We start from the raw sequence: 18689 nt of genomic DNA, 5'->3' as shown, positions 1-18689 counted from the left end.
CCTGGGCTGACTGGCTTTACCAGGGGTGGGCCCCAAACCACCACAGCTTGACTCTGGGGACCAGCACCAGCTGAGTGTCCAAGTAGGAACTAGGGCCACAGAAGGCCCCCTCAGCCAGGCCACTTAGGCCAACTGCCCCAACCTCCTAGCCTACCTCTCAACTCTCCCCACATCTCCTGGGTGGCCTCACTCTGGCCCAAAGCCTCAGGCCCTCACCCCACTGACCTTCTGAGCCCCCCACCCCCATCCCTCAGCTCCCCCCACTGATCTCCTGGGCACCCCCACCTTATGCCCACCCCTCAGGCCCTCCCCCCACTGACCACCTAGACTCCCCTCACCCCCATGCCTATCCCTCAGCCCCCCCCCCACTGACCATCTGGGCTCCCCCTTGCCCACCCCTCAGCCCCCGCCACTTACCTGGGCATCCCCACCTTTTGCCCACCCCTCAGCTCCCCACCACTGACTTAGGCTCTCCCACCCTGTACCCACCCTTCAGCCCCCCACCACTGACCTCCTGGGCTCTCCAGCGCCACTGCCGTGTGCGCACCCCTCACCTCCCCCCGCACTGACCTCCTGGGCTCCCCACCCCCACCCCCCGTGTGCACACTCTTCAGCCCTCCCCCACTTACCTCCTGGGCTCCCCAGCCCCACCCCCGTGTGCACACCCCTCGGCCCCCAACTGGCCTCCTGAGCTGCTTCCCATGCCCATCCCATACACGCACATATTGCTGACATTATTTCCCCGATCTAATCAAGCTCCCTACTCCGCGCCCCCACACTGCCCCCAAACGACCCCAAGCCACACCCACGACACCAAGCACTTGGACCCCAGTGTCTTCTCCTCCTGCACAGGCCTGCACGGGGTTCCTGGCCTACCCCTGCCCCCCGTAGCCCACCCACACAGCCCGGCCTCCCCACAAGACACCCTGGCAGAAGCAGCAGCAGCCCTGGCTCCCAGGAAGGGGGCGGGGCTCAGTAGGAAACCCCCTGCCCCCCCAGTGCTGCGGCGACTGAAGGAGCAGAGGGCAGCCTGGACCTGGACCTGTTCTGCCCGCCGGCTCGCTCCCCATGCCTACTTCCTCACCCCATGCTGGCCGGGGCGACCCCCCAGGTCCGGCTCGGAGAACGCCCCTCCCCGCCCCGCCCACCGCACCGCAGCCGCAGTTGCTGATTCAGCGATGGGAGGCCAGGGCGGGCAGTCCCTCTCCGCGACTCCAGGCCCCGCTGGGTTTCCAGGGTAACCAGACCAGGCCCTGGGGCAGCCCCCACCCCCCCAGCCCCCCACCCTGGACAAAGAGCTGCAGTGTGGACTTGCCGGGGCCAGCCCGCCCGGCGCCTCCACACAGCGATCCCCGGGGCCTTGTCCTGGCCCCTCGGACTCCTGCTGCTGGACCAGAACCTGGGCAGAGACGCTCCACGGGGTCCCCGAGGAGGGCAGGAGCCGACAGCTTAAAAGCCCCGCTATCGCCGCCCCGCCACCGCCACCGCAGCCCGCCCCGCCCCGCCCCTGATAGCTGCAGGGCCGCAGAGCAGCGGCTAGGGTCGCCCCCTGGGGACCCGACCAGGTGCAGCCCCTGCGCAGCCAGGCCCAGGGCCTCCCGCTGCTCCAGCTCCGCGCCCCCAATGCTGCCCGAGCCGCAGACACCGGCCGGCCTCCCCGCAGGGGGCTGCACCAGCCAGAGGGCACTTTATGGTCCGCACCCCCTGGGCGCGGGCCCAGCCCCGGCCCGCACCTTTGAGGGAGCTGATCTCGTGTTGGATGGCTCGTGAGGGGTCCATGTCTCCGCCGGGGGCTGCGGGCGGCACCACTGCGGCCCCGCAGTGTCCAGCCCCGCACCGCACTGCCCCGCCGGCGCCGCAGCCTGGGGGAGATGCCGCAGCCTGGGGGAGGGGCCGCAGGGGCGGGCGGGGCTTGACCGGCCGGGGGCGGGGCTTCAGCCGATCGATGCGCAGGACACTGGCCTCGCCGAGCGCATGCTCCACAGCTACGCACCGCCCCTCCCAGCCCCCGCCTCCAGATGCTAGACCCCACCGACTCCAGCCCACTGCGAGGTCGAATCCCAGGGCGCTCAGCTGGCCAGCCCGCCCACTCCGCAGTCCCTGGGCCCCGCCGCCACAAGCCATCCTCCGAGTGGCCTCTAGGACACACCTGCATGAGGCAGACTGCGCGCCCTCTCCTGGCCTGTGCGCGGTCTCTCACTCAGGTCTGCTGGCCACCCTGCCCAGCCCGCCTAGGGAGTTCACTCCCACCAAGAAGCCTCCAGGGCAGGCCTGCCCTCCCTCGTGCCCCAGGATCCTGGGCAGGCCCAGGGGGTCCGCCTTCAGGGCTGCCATTCAGGACAGAGGTGCCCCCCCTTCTCTGCCTCCCTCCCCAGCCCCACAGAACCTCCCCTCTTCCCCCTCCCCCCCCACGCCTGCGCACAGGCTCCGTGGGTCACCTCATCTCATCCTGTGGCTGGATGCCCTGTGCGCTCACCACTCCGAAAACGACACCCCCAGGAGGCTCAAACCGGAGCCCCCCTCACCTGCCACTAGCCTCTGCAGATAGCCCACCCACGCAGGCTCCTCATCTGTGGGCCACCACCATCCAAGGCCCAGTGGCTCAGGCCAAAAAACTCTTAAGCCTGCTTCAGCTGCCGCGGCCAACCCTGCCATCCTGCCAGTGCTGCCTCACAGTCTGGTCACCTTCTCCTCCGCCAACACTGGTCCAGGCTCTGCCGCATCACACCAGGACCACCGGGAGGCCTCCACTGGGCCACCACCAATCCTACCCACCCACTGCAGATTAGGGTGTGGACATCCTTGTGAGCCAATACCCTGCCTACCACATCCCTGGGCGGCACAGATAGTGGAGTGCTGGACTACTAGCCAAAAGGCTGGAGGTTCAACCCACCCAGAAGCGCCTGGGAAGACAGGCTGGCGATCTGCTTCCAAAAGGCCACAGCTTTGAAAACCCTACGGAACAGTTCTACTCTGCACACGTGGGGTCACCATGAGTTGGAACTGACTGTACGGCAACTCACGGCAACACAGAGATCACACACAGTTAAATGGTTTTTCACCTAACTTTTCAGAACCATGTGGACACCTGTTCAGAAAAGAACATTCTGCCCTGTGTGCAAAGACCCTGCCCCTAGCAGCTCCCGCCAGCAGGGCTGGCCACCTGAAGGCAGGGACGCTTAGAAAAGCTGTGTCAGCTTGGAGGTACAGGGGAGAAGCCCCCTTAGCCTGCTCTGCCTTACTTCCCGAATGCCGAACACTGGCCCCATGGTGTGAGCCCATCCCTTGGGTCCTTCTGGAGGATTCCTGGAGAGAGGGCGGCTAGTAGGGAGGAAGAGGGATAGGAAAAGGAGTGTGGCCAACCCCAAAGACACCATGGGGGGCTGGAGTGGGGTGCAGGCAGGGAGAGGGGCTGGAGAAGCTGGAGACAGTACAGGGATCTCACAGGGCCTGGGAGGAGCCTCAGGCTGCCAAGGGAAAGGGACTAGGTAAGGGGGGATGCTACTGCCTAGGGGGTATGAGCAGGGGAAGCACGGGTACTGGTGCAGAGGCCTCAGGGGGTGTGAGAAGCAAAGCCCTGGCCCCTCCCCATAGTCCTAGCCTTTACTGGCTTCAGCACTGCAACCAGTGACCTGCCCACGGATCGGAAATGTGTTTTACGTGAATAGCCTGTAGATTTGACCCCAGTTGGGCGGAGGAAACGCCCTGGGCTGGAGCTGGGCTCACCAGCACCACAGGCCAGCAGGACACCTTCAGCCAATGGTTCTGCACCAGCCACCCGGTGGGGTCCTCTAGAGGGCGGGCAGTCTGTCGCAGCCAGGCTTCCTTGCCCAGCTAGGGTCATATCAGGTCCCCTGGGCGAGCCCAAACCCTCTCAAAGCCTCTGCGAGCTCCAAGTGTCACCCCATACCCTGGGGGACCCCAAACCCTGTCGCACCCACACCACAGCCAGGCCCCTCTCCTTCCCAGCCCCTCCCCGCTCCAGGCACAAAGCAACCCCCTCTTCTCAAATCCCTTGATACCCTGGCAGCTTTGCCTCCACCAGAGGCCAGGAGGGGCTCTGACACTGCCCCCCACCCCAACGAACATGGCCTGCTCCCACTCCCCATGCCCTGGACCTGGCTTTCTCACCTCCCAGAAGGTAAGGGAAGCTAACACAACCAGCAATAACTAGCAGAAAAATATACTGGGCAAAACCTCTTCACTAGCAATCCAAGACGCGTATTCAGGAATAAGAAGTCAAGCAGAATTGAGGTACAGATCAGTCTGTAAAGAAAGACCGGCTGAGGGGAGAGTTGCACCCTGAAAACAGAGAGCAGCAGCGCAGACTCTGGGGCTCCCAAACTCATCTCTGCAGGCACTGCAATTCCGATTGACATTTCTGCTTGCTCCATGCCACGGCTCAGTTAATAATTGCTCCATTTGCTTACTTACATAATTTGGTATCAGACTGGCAAGGCTGTCGTTTGTTCTAAACCATCACACCGGGTTCTAGGCAGGCGTCAGGGGCTAACTACCGCTCTCAGGCAGTGCAGGGGGGCTACCTCCTTAGCAAACATCTTAGAAATTGAAAAAAAAAAAATCCTTTGAATAGAAAGTACTCACCTGACTCAAAAGTTACAAAAGTATAAAGACAAGTGCTGTGAAGTCTCCCTCCTGCTCGCCCACAAACCAAAAAAACCAAACCCACAGCCGTCAAGTCGATTCTGACTCATGGCGACCTCATGTGTTACAGAGTATAACTGCCCCACAGGGTTTTCTTGGCTGTAATCTTTATGGACACAGTTTGCCAGGCTTTTCTTCCATGGTGCCACTGGGTGGGTTCAAACCACCAACCTTTAGGTCAGTAGCCAGGCACAAACCATCTGTGCTACCCAGCAATCTTCCCACCACCACGCACGGTGGATGAAAACCATTGTTGCTGGCTTCTTGGTGCTTCCTCCAGAATTTCCTCATGGAGAATCAAGCAGCCATGAACATATTTCTTGGTTTTGCCCCAAACGCAAAAGGTGTCATAGTATATGCACCACTCTGCCCTTGCGTCTCATCAGGAGGGGTCACCTGCAGTCCCTGACATCCGTGCAGGGAGCCCGTCCACACCTGCTGCCATGCTGAGTGGTCCCCATCTCCTGCTCTGACACTGGCAGCACTCACAAACCTGACAGACACCATCATTGGCCTGGTTCCCACAGGCCTTGAAGCAGAATCCAGAAATCCAAATTTTGGGATTTTTGCCAACCTGATAGGTGAAAAGTGGTGTCTTGGTCCAGATAAAGCTCGAGTTTTACGTACCGTTTGACCCAGGAATTCTACTTCTAACTGTAAGTCATAGACTCACATAACCATCAGCTACAAAGCTGTTCACTGCAGCAGTTTCTAACACAAGAAAAACGCCAAAACAACCTTAATGTCCTCCAAGAGGGACTGACTTCAGTATAACATGGTTACTGTACAAACGTTTTGTTGTAACGAGATAGCTGTCCATTTGTATTCTCAAGTAAAAAGAAGTTACATGGCCTGAAGCACTTCATAATTTAATGTTAATTTGAAATTATGAATACATTTAAACACACCACAAAACACCATGTAAGGAGCCCTGGTGGCACAGTGGTTAAGCACTCAGCTGCTAACCAAAAAGTTGGCCGCTTGAACCCACCAGCTGCTCTGCAGGGTAAAGATGTGGCATTCTCCATAAATTGGTTTCAACCCACCTGGAACAAAGGAGAATGAAAAACACCAAAGACACAGGGTAAACATGAGCCCAAGAGACAGAAAGGGCCACATAAACCAGAGACTCCATCAGCCTGAGCCTGGAAGAACTAGTCCCTGACTACCACCGATCACCGCTCTGACAGAGAACACAACAGAGAACCCCTGATGGAGCGGGAAAGTAGTGGGGTGCAGACCCCAAATTCTCGTAAAAAGATCAGGCTTAATGGTCTGACTGAGACCAGAGGGACCCTTTGATAGCCCAAGATTGGAAACATTCTCGAAACCTACTCTATAGACAGGAATTGGCCTGGACTATAAGATAAACAATGATGCTGGTGAGCAGTGAACTTCGTGGCTCAAGTAGACACATGAGACTATGTGGGCGATCCCTGTCTGGTGGCGAGATGAGAAGGGAGAGGGGGACAGGAGCTGGTTGAACGGACACGGACATGGGGAATACAGGGTGGAGAGGAGGAATGTGCTGTCTCATTACGGGGAGAGCAGCCAGGACTGCGCAGTGGGGTGTGAATGGGTTTTTGTGTGAGAGACTGACTTGATTTGTAAACTTTCACCTAAAGCACAATAAATAAATGTTTTTTAAATGTGGCATTCTCCTTCTGTAAAGATTTACAATCTTCGAAACCTTATGGGGCAGTTCTCCATTCTGTAGGGTCACTAGGAGTCAGAATCGACTTGATAGCAATGGTTTTTTTTTTTTTTTACAAAACGCTATGGCACATTTTTTTTGAACAAGCACAAAAAAAGTTTTAGAGGTTTTACAAACATGGAGCAACTACTATAGGGCAACTGGGGTGGGGGTGGGGTTATGGCAGGGAGTAGGGGTGCAGCAGGGGATGGGGGTCTGGCAGTGGGTGGGGGTACAGCAGATTGAACATTGGCTCCAAATACATACGTCCAAGTCCCTGGAACCCGTGAGTATGACCTCATTTGGAAAATGGGTCTTTGCAGATATAGTTAAGGATTTTGAGAAGAGATCATCCTGCGTTATCCAAGTGCACCCTGAATCCAATACCAAGTGTCTCTATAAGAGATGAGAGAGGAGAAGGCCATGTCAACATGAAGGCAGAGTGATGCAGCCACGAGCCAAGGAAGCCAAGGACTGCCGGCACCACCAGAAGCTGGAAGAGGCAAGGAAAAGAATCTCCCCTGGAGCCATCTGAGGGAGCAGGGCCCGGCCAACACCTTGATTTGGGACTTCTGGCCTCCAGAGATGTGAGAGAAAGAACTGCTGTTTTAAGCCACCAAGCTTGTAGTAATTTGTTACATAGTCACAGGAAACTAGTAACAGATTTTGGTACCAGGAAGTGGGTGCTACTGTAACATACACCTTAAAATGTGGAAGTGGCTTTGGAATTGGGTAATAGGTAGAAGCTGGAAGAAATCTGAGCCACATGATAGAAAAGGCCTAGATTGCCTTGAACAGACTGGATGGATGTTAAAGATGTTGCTGGTAAGGCCTTAGAAGAAAATGAGGAAGACATTACTGGAAACTAGAGAAAAGGTCATCCTTGTTATAAAGTGGCAGAAAACTCGGCTGAAATGTGTTCTATGGCTGGCTGGAAAGAACTTGTAAGTAATGACCTTGGATATCAAGCTGAAGAGATTCCCAAGCAAATTGTGGATGATGTAGACTGGTTTCTTCATACTACTTATAGTAAAACATAAGAGGAAAGAGACCGAAAGGACCCGGCATTTGGTGATTTGGGAAATTCTCAGTCTATCCAGATAGTGTGCTCTCGAAAGAGAGCCAGGGTGTGCCTGGACAATCTTTTCCTGAAGAGCTCCAGTGTGTGACTCCTGGATCCCCCAGCCATCTCAGCAGAAGCTAGAAATAGAGATGGGTTATCCAGGGAAGATCTGTGGAGAAGCCTCTTGTTTAACAGCATGGATCCCCATGACATACACAGGAGACGCACAAGATTTCTGACAATGTTTATCAGCAGACACTCCCCCAGCTTGGACTTAAGGGGTCAAAGACAGGATAAAATGAAGGAAAGATGTCAGACTTGTGGGATTCTACAGCCAGAACACAGGTTGATAGAGCTATTCAGCTGTAAACATGTGCTACCCTTCAAGAAAAAGAATTACCCAGAGGGTGAGCATCAAGCCACAGAATATTATTCTGAGGTCTTGAAACCTAATGGAATTTTCCCTGCTGAGCTTCATACTTGCTTAGGGCCAGTGATCCCTTTATTCCTTCCAATTTCTCCCTTCTGGAATGGAAATGTCTATCCTATGTCTATCTCACCATTGTATTTTAGAAGCAGGTAAGTTGCTTTCTAGTGTCACAGGTCCACAGATGGAGAGGAATTCTGGCCCAGGATCTATCATACCCCTACATAGCTCACACCCAAACCAGATTGCAGGTAGACTGAAGATGGAGATGTTACACACACACACACACACACACACACCACTAATAGAAGAAATTACCAGCAGGTGCTTTAATGAATGAAGACCATTTTGACAAAATCAGAAATCAAAAAAGACTGACAATTTTTAAATGTTGATATGACCAAAGATACCACACCAAAACCAGTTACCGGGGAGTCAGTTCCAACTCATGGCAACCCCACGTGTGTCAGGGTAGAACTGTGCTGCACAGGGGTTTTTTATGGCCAATTTTTTGGAAGCAGACCACCAGGCCTTTCTTCCAAGGCACCTCTGGGTGGATCTGAACATCCAGTCTTTCAGTTAGCAGCCAGCAAGTTAACCATTTGCACCACCCAGGGACTCAAAAGACACCATAAACAGAATTAAAAGACAAGCAACCAAAACTAATCTATAATGTGAGATGTCAGGACAGCTGCTACTTTTTGGCCCAAGAAAAGTTCTGTTTCAAGAACTGAGTGTGATCACACAAGTGTGTCCACTTTGAAATTTAACTAAGCTGCATAAGTATAATTTGTGCACTTTACAGTAGGGATGCTATACTTCCATAAAAACTAGGCTTAAAAAGAAAAAGACAAGTTAACTATTGCCCTGAGATAATCTTTAAATCTTAAATCTTAAACCAAAAATATTCCCTGAAGTCATCTTAAAAACAAGCAAGAGTTTAGCTTAACTAGTAAAAAAAAGGTCTTCCTTGGGCATTATGTTCTTTTAAGAACTGTCTATATGGGATCAAATGGACAACAGCCACTCAAAAGATTAGACTGGAACCTTATGGGGGCAGTGAGTTTATGTTAATAAAGGAGGAACACCTCAGAAAAGGAGGATGAAGATAGTTGCACAACTTGAAGAATTAATCAGTGTCACTAAATGGTACATGTAGAAACTGTTGAATTGGTGTATGTTTTGCTGTGTATATTCTCAACAACAACAAAATAAATTTTAGAAAAAAAATTACATTCAACTGAGCTAGACCAATAGATCTGATCCACTGAAACTAAATTTAGTTAAAACTTACGTCCACACAAAAACCGGCAACGAATGTTTATGGCGCTGTATTAATAACTGAAAAAACTGAAAGCAACCAATACGTCCTTCAATAGGGGAATGGATGAACAACTGTGGTATATCCGTACAGTGGTGCACTATCCAGTGATAAAAAGTGAGCTGTGGTGCCGTGAAGAGACATGCAGGAAACGTGAACATGTACTGCTAGTGAAAGAAGCCAATCTGAGAAGGCTACACGCTGCCTGATTCCAACTACATGGCATTCTGGGAAAGGCAACACTAGACAGACAGTAAAAAGACCAACGGTTGCCAGGAGCTTGAGGTTCTGGGGGAGGCAGGAGGAGATGGAGCATGGGGCACTTTTTAGGACAGTGAAGTTATTCTGTAAGATACTGTCACAGTGGACACATGACATTTGTCACAATCCCTGGAACTGTACAACATGAAGAGTGAACTTAAACTATGACTTTAATTAATACTGTGTCAATATTGGTTTGATTGTAACAAATGTACCACAGGAATGCAAGATGTTAATAATAGGGGAATAAAAGGGGAAACGGTAGGGGAAGAGGGCGTTTATGGACACTGTACTTTTCTCAATTTTTCTGTAAACCTAAAACTGCTCTAAAAAATTAAGTTTATTCATGTCTTTAAAAAAAAAAAGAGACAAGCAACATATGTAACAGACAAGTGGTTAATATCCATAATATATAAATGCTCTTAAAGTCAAAAATAAAACCTCAGAGAAATGAGCAGCACTTTTGAATAGGCAACTGCAGTGCAATGGATCACTTTTATATGGCCTTCCATCGCTATGACTCGGAATCGACTGGATGGTAACAGGTTGCCATAGTCTTGTAATTCCTACCAAACGACTGGGTAAGTCTATGCAAAGGAGGTGCTTGTGGCCCATGACGGGGACTGGACAGTACGCTAATAACGCAAATGGTGTACACAGCCACCTTGTGAGGGTGGGACTATACACATAACACACGTGGAACCCTAACAGGTTTGCCATCCAGCTAAGCTGCTTAAACAGAGACAGAGAGAGGGAGGGAAGAGCTGTAACATGGGAGACAGCAACAGACGGCAGCAGAAGAGCCAGGAGATGGGCACAAGACAGAACAGTGGGCTTCCCAGCCACTGCAATGGAGCAAGGTGGTTACGGTGGGTGTACCAACCCACAAAGCGAGAGAGCTGAGCACCTTCAGGCTGAGGCTTACGGGCGGAACGGGGTGCCTCCAGGTACTTTTTTGCAGAGCTAAAGGGCTTTGTAACGCTTGCCCAAATAGGGCCGAGGCTAGGTCAAGGGGCCAAGGGGCCAAGGGCCGAGGGCCAGAGGGAGGCCTCCCTGTGGGTATGGCTAAGAAGAAGCTGTCTCGATTGAAGCTATCTTGGTGGGAGAATTGTATCATGAGTTGTAACCTGTTACTTCACTAGTAAATCCCATAACTGTAAGTACAATTTGTGAGTTCTGTGTGGCCACTGCAACAAATTATCAAACCCAGCAGAGAAGTACGGAGCGCTGTAGGACAGTCGGCTGGTGTCAGAATTGGTACAAAGATTGGAGTGTGGAGATATGTCTGACCTCCACCTCATGGGAGTCAGCTTTGGACTGTTGATATTGGTTCTCCTTCCCCCTTGTGAAGTCAGAGGAGGTCAAATGCCCCCACCATGCCATTTTTCCAGCAACTCATAAAAGAAAAATGCAAATGGCCAATAACTATACGAAATGATGCTCAACTTAATTAATAATCAAAAAACCCAAATTAAAACAAATTAGAATTTTTCAATCACTTAGCTTGTCAAGGGAGTGGAGAACTAGTCTGTGTCCTATCCGCTGGGCTCATCGACACCAAAGGGCACTTTAGAAACACAGTGTAACTTGTGAGAGCCGGAACTCGGCAGGACTGCCTTGTTTTTCCAGGTCTCACAAGCTTTCCGCCTTTCACATGATGCAGTCTTATCACTTTTCTATAGCTCATTTTAATGGAAAATATTTGGGTTTCCTTCTCTGACAGGACTGTACCAGCTTTTGCAGGTTCTACTGTACAATCGCGTTTAATGATAGGCCCAAATGTCCTTCCACAGAGATCAGATGAGTAAAGTGTGGTAGATTCATGGAATGGGATATTTTGTAGCCACTAAAAAGCATGAAGGTGGCAAGTCCATCCAATGGGGGAAAAAACTGTCTTTTCAACAAATGGCTCTAGGTCAACTGGACATCAACATGCGAAAGAATGAAGTTTGACCCCTACTAGATAAGCAAAAGTTAACTCAAAATGGATGGAAGACGAAATGTGAGAGCTAACACTATAAACCTCTTAGAAGAAAATATAGGGGTAAATCTTCATGACCTTGGATTAGGCAATGACTTCTCAGACATGACTACAAAAGTATGAACTACTAAAAAAATTAAGTAAATTGGACTTTGTCAAAATTGAAAACTTTTATGCTTTAAAGGACATTACCAAGAAAGTAAAAGGACAGCCACAGAGTAAGAGAGAATATTTACAAATAATTTATCTCATAAGGCACCTATGTCTAGAATGCATAAAGAACACTTACCGTTCGATAATAAAAAAGATAAAAACACAATTTAAAAATATACAAAGGATCTGAATAGACATGTCTCCAAATAAGAACGGCCACTAAGCACGTTAAGAAGATGCTCCTCATCAGCCACCTGGGAAACTCCAGTCAGAAATCACAACGAGATACCATTTCACATCTGCTTCCAGAAAGAAAAACAGTTGCCTTCGAGTAGATACCGACTCATGGTGACCCCATGTGTGTCAGAGTAGAAATGTGAACCCGAGAGCTTTCAGGGGCTGATTTTTCACAAGTAGACAGTCACGTCTTTCTTCTTTTGTCATATAATTCACAAAAACGTGGAGAGACCTGAACCCCTATACACCAATGGTGGGAACGGAAAATGGTGCATCTCCTTTGGAAAGCAGTCTGGCAGCTCCTCAAATGACTGAACGTAGAGTTACCATCTGACCCAGCAATTCCACTCCCAGATATAAACCCGCTGTTGTTGAGTTGATTCTGACTCATAGCAACCCTGCAAGTCAGAGTAGAACCGCCCCATTGGGTTTCCGAAGAGTGGCTGGTGGATTTGAGCTGCCAACCTTTTGGTTAGCAGCCAAGCTCTTAACCACTGTGTCGCCAGGGCTCCACTCCCAGATATAAACCCAAGAGAAATGAAAACATGCCCACATAGAAACTTGTACAAAACATTCAAAGCAAAATTATTCCTAATGCCAGAAAGCGGAAACAATTCAAATGTCTATCAACTGAGGAAAGGATAGGATAAACAAAACGTACTATATCCACACCATGAAATATTATTCAGCCGTAAAAACAAATAGTTCTGATACCTGCTACCATATGCATATGGGTAACGTTGGAAAATGTACTCTAAGTGAAAGAAGGCAGTCCCAAAGGGCCACAGAGCGTGTGATCCCCTGTACATGAAGTGTCCAGAATAGTCAAACTCAGAGAGGCAGGAAGTAGCTCAGCGACCGCTTAGGGCAGGGGTGCTGGGAGGAAATGGACGGTGACTGCTAACGGGCACAGGGCTTCTTTTTGGGGTGATGAAGATGTTCTAAAATTGACTGTGGTGCCGATGGTTGCACAACTCTGTGAACAAACTAAAAACCACTGAACTGTACACATTAGACGGTGACCTGTATGATACGTAAATCCAATCTCAATCAAGCTGTCACTTAAAAAAAAGCAGGCACAAGGTCAACCTAACCTGTGTGGGCAGGGGAAGCCAGCTACTCCCTATAAGGGTAGGAGAAAATCACACCCGCGTTCTCTCTCTCTGCCTCTCTCTCACGCACACAAAGTAAGGCCCCAAGAAAAGTCTAGAAGGGTCCACACCACAGACAGGGAGACCAGGGCTGGAGATGTGACCTCCACTGTTTTTCTTTATATACTTCCACAGTGCTTGATTTTTTTCTTTTTTAAACAAAGAGCACATTTGACTTGGACAGTAAATCCAGACCAAAAGCCCTCCCCAAAGAGTCCCAGTGACTGCCTGCCTGGGCTCCTGCCCACTGAGCTTGGCCCACAGACGATGCCCCAGCCATCACCCACTCACTCTGCAGGCACCCTGCAGACAACAGCCAAGGGCTTGGGCTGGTGCCAGGACACAGACTGCCAAACTCAGAGTCCAATATGAGGATGGTGGGGATATGGAGGGGGGTGTCAGGCACCCTGGAGGGCTTGGGTCCAAGAGGCAGCGTCAGGGCCCCAGGGCTGGTCATGACAAACCTCAGGAGAGCTCACTCACCCACACCCACTGCCCCCTCTGGGACCATCGCAGCAGCCCCTTCATGAGCCCCATGCCTACCCTCCAATCCACGTAGACTGTTGCCACCCTGCTCCCCGCCCCAACAATAGGACAACCTTCAAGTCCCTACCCCGGGCTGCCGGGCCTCTCCCTGCCCCTCCTGGCCCCATGGGTGGCTTCCTGCTCTCTCTGCAGCCGGCACCACTTCGGGGCTAGGGCTGCTCCTTCCGCCCCAACACCCACCCCCCCCATTCACCTGTTACCCCCACTCCCCTGGACGTCCCTGATTGCAGCTTCCAGCTGGGCTCCTATGGGGCACCCTGAGGTCCCCCATTATGGCCCAGGGGTGTCAGGGTCACAGGAATCTGCCCGGGCAGAGGCAGGGCAGCGGGGGCTGAGGGCTGCAGGCTGACCAAAAGCTGAAGACGCCCTGGGAGAAACACTGATCACTGGGCAGGACTGGAGATTTCCAGGGGGCAAATTTGGGAGTGACACATCCAGGCAGGGGAGTGGGCCTCAGATGTCGAGGTGTGAAGATCACTGGGTGGAAAGGCTGGGGGTGGACTTTAAAGGAGCAGAAGAGAAGTGACGTGTCCACGTGAGACAGCAGGCAGCGCTGGGGCTGGGGGCAAGGGGTGGTGTGGGGTAGGCCAGGAGACAGAGGCCAGGGACCTCGGCAGCCCTGGACAGGGGTCCCAAGGGCCTGGGCCTCCCTCCCCTCCTCGGCCAGCTACTGCTGTGCCAGGCTCTTCCTGTCTGTTACTCACCTGCTTACAGCATAGATGACTCGATCCCTTCCTCCATCCCTCTCGCATACGGTGGTCACTCACTGGCTGACATCAGACGCCAGCTCTTCTGTGTCCCCTCCACCTCCAAAGCCACCTACCTTGCCTCAGGCCTCTAGCAGGTCCAAGGGGCTCGCCAAGGTCAGGCCACCCCTGGTTCTTGGGCGGTGGCCTTGGCCAAGCCACAGGCACCAGCCCAGCCACTCGCCAGTCCCCTTGATATAGGGATCAAGGAGACGAGGAGGCCTCCAGTGCACCCCAGAAGCACCCCTTTCTCCTGGCCCTGCTCAGGAAGCTCCCCTGCCCCTGCAGTGTTGCTCTGGGACTCTCCAGCCACACCAGGCCAGTACCACATGCACGGCAGCTGCACCCGTCACCTGGCAATTCTACCTTAAGCAGGTGCCCCAGTGTGCTAGGTGAGGTCGAGCCTAGGAGGAGCGTGGGAGCCAGAGCAGCCAGCTGTGTCTAACACCAGACCTGGCTTTCAGAGCTGGGCTGGGGGCAGGGTCCTGAGGGGCTCTGGTACCCTCAGACGTGGGGGAGGCAGGCCCTGCCACAGAGAGCAGAGGTAAAACACACTTGGCTTGTGACCTGACCAGGCCGGAATGAGGATTCTGGAATGAAACGCTGTTCTGCGTCCATGTCCTGTTTTAAATGTAGTGGTCGGTTCATAAACAGGTCCACCCTGAGGTTTTCCAGGAGGGCCATGGCCCAAGTGGTCCCGCAGCCTGTGGTGAAACAGCCCTCCCTCTACAAACTGGCCTCACCGCCGCGCGGTGGTCAGGAGCCCACTTTCTCAGCAGCGTCTGTACCTGGCCCAGCTGAACTGTTCCTGGAGACAAACAGGTCGGCTGCAGCCCGGCAAGGCCTCACAGGGGACACAATGGCACCTCTGCCCTCCCTGGACCTGGCAAAGGCTGTGAGGGAGGACCGCCTGGCAGCGGTGAGCCTGAGGCACCATGAAGCTGCCCTGGAGAGGTCAGCGGGCAGAGGGCGCACACAAGGCTCCAGCCAGCACCAGCAGGACCTCTCCCTGAGCTGCCCTTGGGGACCATGCCAGCTAAACCTCACGCGGAGCTTGAAACCCACTCTGCTGGCTGTGCCCGGACCCCTCCCCAGCAGCTCACTCCCAGGCCTCTGAGCCTCAGCACCTGCAGAGAGCTCAGCCCCCCAACCTCAGGCAGCAGAGAGGGTCTGCAGGTGCAGACAGACCCCAGCAGGCTGTGGTGCCAGGCAAGGCGGTCTGCCAGAGCCAGGCACAGCAAACACTCTATACCCCTCCAGAGAGGAAGGGGGTTGGCCTGACTTCCCCACCCACAGCTGTCCCCAGGAGCCGAAAAGGGGTGCAGCGGGAATCCCTGCCAAGGAAGGGTGGCAGCAGCAGGCGCCCGCCAGTTTGGGGAGGTGAGGAAAGGCGGCAACTATGCGACCCATTGCCAGGCAGCCACAGCCGCCCCCGCCCCATGGGGGAGGCGCTGGCCGCAGGGCAGGGACCAGCTCAGCCTTGACCCACGTGTTTGCCGGGCACAGGCCCGCCGGCCCCGGACCCCAACGAGCCCTGCGCCCCCGCCCCTGCGCGGCCCACCCCACCCACCCGCGCTGCAAGATGTCCTATTAAGGGCATAGTAGCGGGGGCTTGGCGAGCGCGCTGAACCGCGCGCCCCGTCCCCGGACGCCGGCGGCGACAAAGTGTGAGAGGCAGCGGGGCTCTGCTTGGGGCAGACTCCGGACGGCCACTGTGGCCCCGGTGGTCAGTGGTGGGGCTGTCAGGAGGCCCGAACTGCCGGGCCCGTCCGGAGGGCAGCTCGCCCGCAGGGTAGGTGGGGGCGGCGGTCATACCTTTGTACTTCTCCCGCACCTCCTCGTAGGCTTGGATGAAGTCTAGCTCATCGGGCGGCAGGGGACCAGCCATGGCCAAGGGCGCGGGGCAAGGCGCGGCGCTGCACAGGGTGCGGGGCTCCAGCCCCTGGCGGCCGTCTGTCACCGCGGCCGCACTCGCCGCTTAAAGGGGCCGCCCCAGCCCCGCCCCCGCACCCAGGATGCCCCAGGGCGGGGCGGGGCCGGGGGCGAGGCCCGCCCGGCCCAGGGGAGCTGCGCAACCCCGACGCCCCGGCGGCTCTCCGCGTTGGCCCGGCCGGGGAACGCTCTGGCTCTCCGCGCCCTGGGCGAGTGCGTGGCCCACGCAAAGTGCGGACCCCATGTGCGTCCTAGCGGGCGCGCACCCTTTCCAGCTCCCGACCGAGTCGCGGGCAGCTGACAGCTGGGATCCTCTTCACCCCAAGTCCTACCCCAACCCCGCGGCCCCTTCCACCCAGTCTGACCTCTCCTGGCCGCCCCAGGCTCACCCTTCCTTGCTCCTTTCCACCGAAAGCTTTACAGTCTCAGAGGTCTGCTTTCTCCCCACTATTTAAATGCAACTTGCCAATGCAACATTCAAGAAATCAGTTATCTTCAATATATAAAAAGCTCTTAAAACACAACAACATCAAAGTAACCACAGATAAAAGAACCAAAATAGGCAACTCTTAACAAGAAAATGCAAATGCCTTAGAACAAATAAAAGAAAGATTTTTTTCACCATCAGACTGGCAGGGCGCCCCTCCCACATCTGCCATCTCCCAGTGTTGACAAAGGTCCTCCTTCCCAGACTGCCCCTAGCAATGCTCCTCTATAATCTTACAGTCCCAAGTCCTGTGACTGAGGAGAGGAATCCCACTTGTAGGAATTTGCCCCAAGGAAGCCATCATAACCCACACAGCACCCCAAGCCATCACTGCAGTACAGTGCCAGCCAATGACCCCAGTGCAGTCGATGACAGGGGCTGCCAAATTCCCTGTGGCTCCGGCCCCTCCCATCTTTAAAGGTGACACAGGAGAAGGGCCAGGGATGGGGAACGACAGTGGAGACCCGCTCTGAAACGGGAAGAAAAGATCTTATTCCTCACATTCCATATGTGATACACAAAAAGGATGGGAAGGTCAGGCGAAATGTCAACCCCAGCCCCTTGGCTAGAGGTGGCACACACAGTATTCATTTGCCCCCTTTTACTGGTTAAGAGCTTACCTGCTAACCAAAAGGTCAGGAGTTTGAATCCACCAGCTGCTCCTTGGAAACCCTATGGGGAAGTTCTACTCTGTTCTATAGGGTCACTGTGAGTCGCAAGCAATGTTTTGGGGTTTTTTATTTTTTGTGTGTGGATTTTGGCCTTGAGGACTAAGGTGCACCTGACCTAAGCCATATTATTTTCATTCACATCATATGCACGTGAAAGCTAGATAATGAGTAAGAAAGACCGAAGAATAGCTTCGAGTTATGGTGTTGGCGAAGAATATTGAATGTACCATGGACTGCCAAAAGAATGAACAAATCTGTCTAGGAAAAATTACAGCCGAAATGCTCCTTAGAAGCAAGGATGGCGAACTTCATCTCACATACTTTGGACATGTCATCAGGACGGACCGGTCCCTGGAGAAGGACATCACGCTTGGTAAAGCAAAGGGTCAAAGAAAAAGAAGAAGACCCTCAGCAAGATGAATTGACACAGTGGCTGCAACAAGGGGCTTAAACATAGCAATGATCGTGAGGATGGCGCACGACCAAGCAGCGTTTTTCGTTCTGTCATCCATAGGGGTGCTACGAGTTGGAACCGACTTGATCGCACCTAACAACAACAACTACTTTACCAAGCATAATGTCCTTCTCCAGGGACATATGGTCCCTATGAGTCGGGAACTACTTGGTGGCACTTAACAAACAACTCTTTTGCAGCACTGTGAACTGCTGCTTCTGCTATCACAACACTGAGAGGCTGGCCCGGTTCCTCAGGATCATAGCACCCCCATCCTAACCTGGCCTGCCTTCTAGTCTTCTCCCTACAAGACTCAGTCTACCCTCCTGGCCACCTCCAGATTCCTCAGCATCATCCAGGGGTCCTAGTGGAGCCAGTGGGGTCAGTAAGCCACAGCTGAGCATAGAGGGCTAAGTGAGATTGCCTTTGTCGTCTCCTTCCCAGCACCTCCCGGCCCTGGCCTCCTGGCCCCAGCTCAGGCACTTTCCAAGGCTCAAAGGCAGGGCCCAAGTCCTCCTCCTCCCAGGGACATCACTCTCCAGCTGCCAGACCCACCTGCCCAGGCCTCTCCCCAGTGTCCATCCTCCTCCTCACTCTGGCAGCTACAGGAGGGCAAGGCTCAGAGAGGGGCTGGCCAACCAGGTGCCCACCTCCTGTAGGTTTCCTATGTGCTCATGTCACCCCACTCCCGTGGCGGCTGCCAGCATCAGGGGCATTGGAGGGCCCCAAGCAGCCAGCAAAATTGTTATCACCGTGTCTAAGCAACGGACCGTTATCATAAGGCCACGGATGGCCGGCTGTCCACAGCCTGGTCCACACGCTAACCAGTAGCAGGAAGCCCCACCTCCGGCTCCGGCAGCTCACTGGGTGGCCAGCAGGTGGCGCCGTGCCTGTCTGCGTT

At 53.6% G+C, this 18689-nt stretch overlaps 1 protein-coding gene across 5 annotated transcripts in view; it reads right to left on the bottom strand.

Annotated features, from left to right (window-relative positions):
- The window catches only part of PLEC (plectin), a 59745-nt gene that overhangs the window by 39546 nt on the left and 1510 nt on the right, over nt 1-18689 (bottom strand). Inside the window, exon 1 of one of the 5 annotated variants that reach the window (XM_049854486.1) lies at nt 16060-16261. The exons of 3 other annotated variants lie outside the window; for them this stretch is intronic. In XM_049854486.1, coding sequence (XP_049710443.1) covers nt 16060-16132 — 73 coding nt within the window. In that variant the 5' untranslated portion in view covers nt 16133-16261. Of the gene's footprint in view, nt 1-1733; nt 2306-16059; nt 16262-18689 lie in introns of those variants that run through there. One more of the 5 variants, XM_049854480.1, reaches the window with a different exon arrangement.

This window comes from Elephas maximus, chromosome 15, assembly GCF_024166365.1.
Source record: "Elephas maximus indicus isolate mEleMax1 chromosome 15, mEleMax1 primary haplotype, whole genome shotgun sequence".
NCBI classification, from domain to species: Eukaryota; Metazoa; Chordata; class Mammalia; order Proboscidea; family Elephantidae; genus Elephas; species Elephas maximus.
The sequence above is the reverse complement of the archived record's forward strand: the minus strand, read 5'-3'. Positions and strand labels throughout refer to the sequence as shown.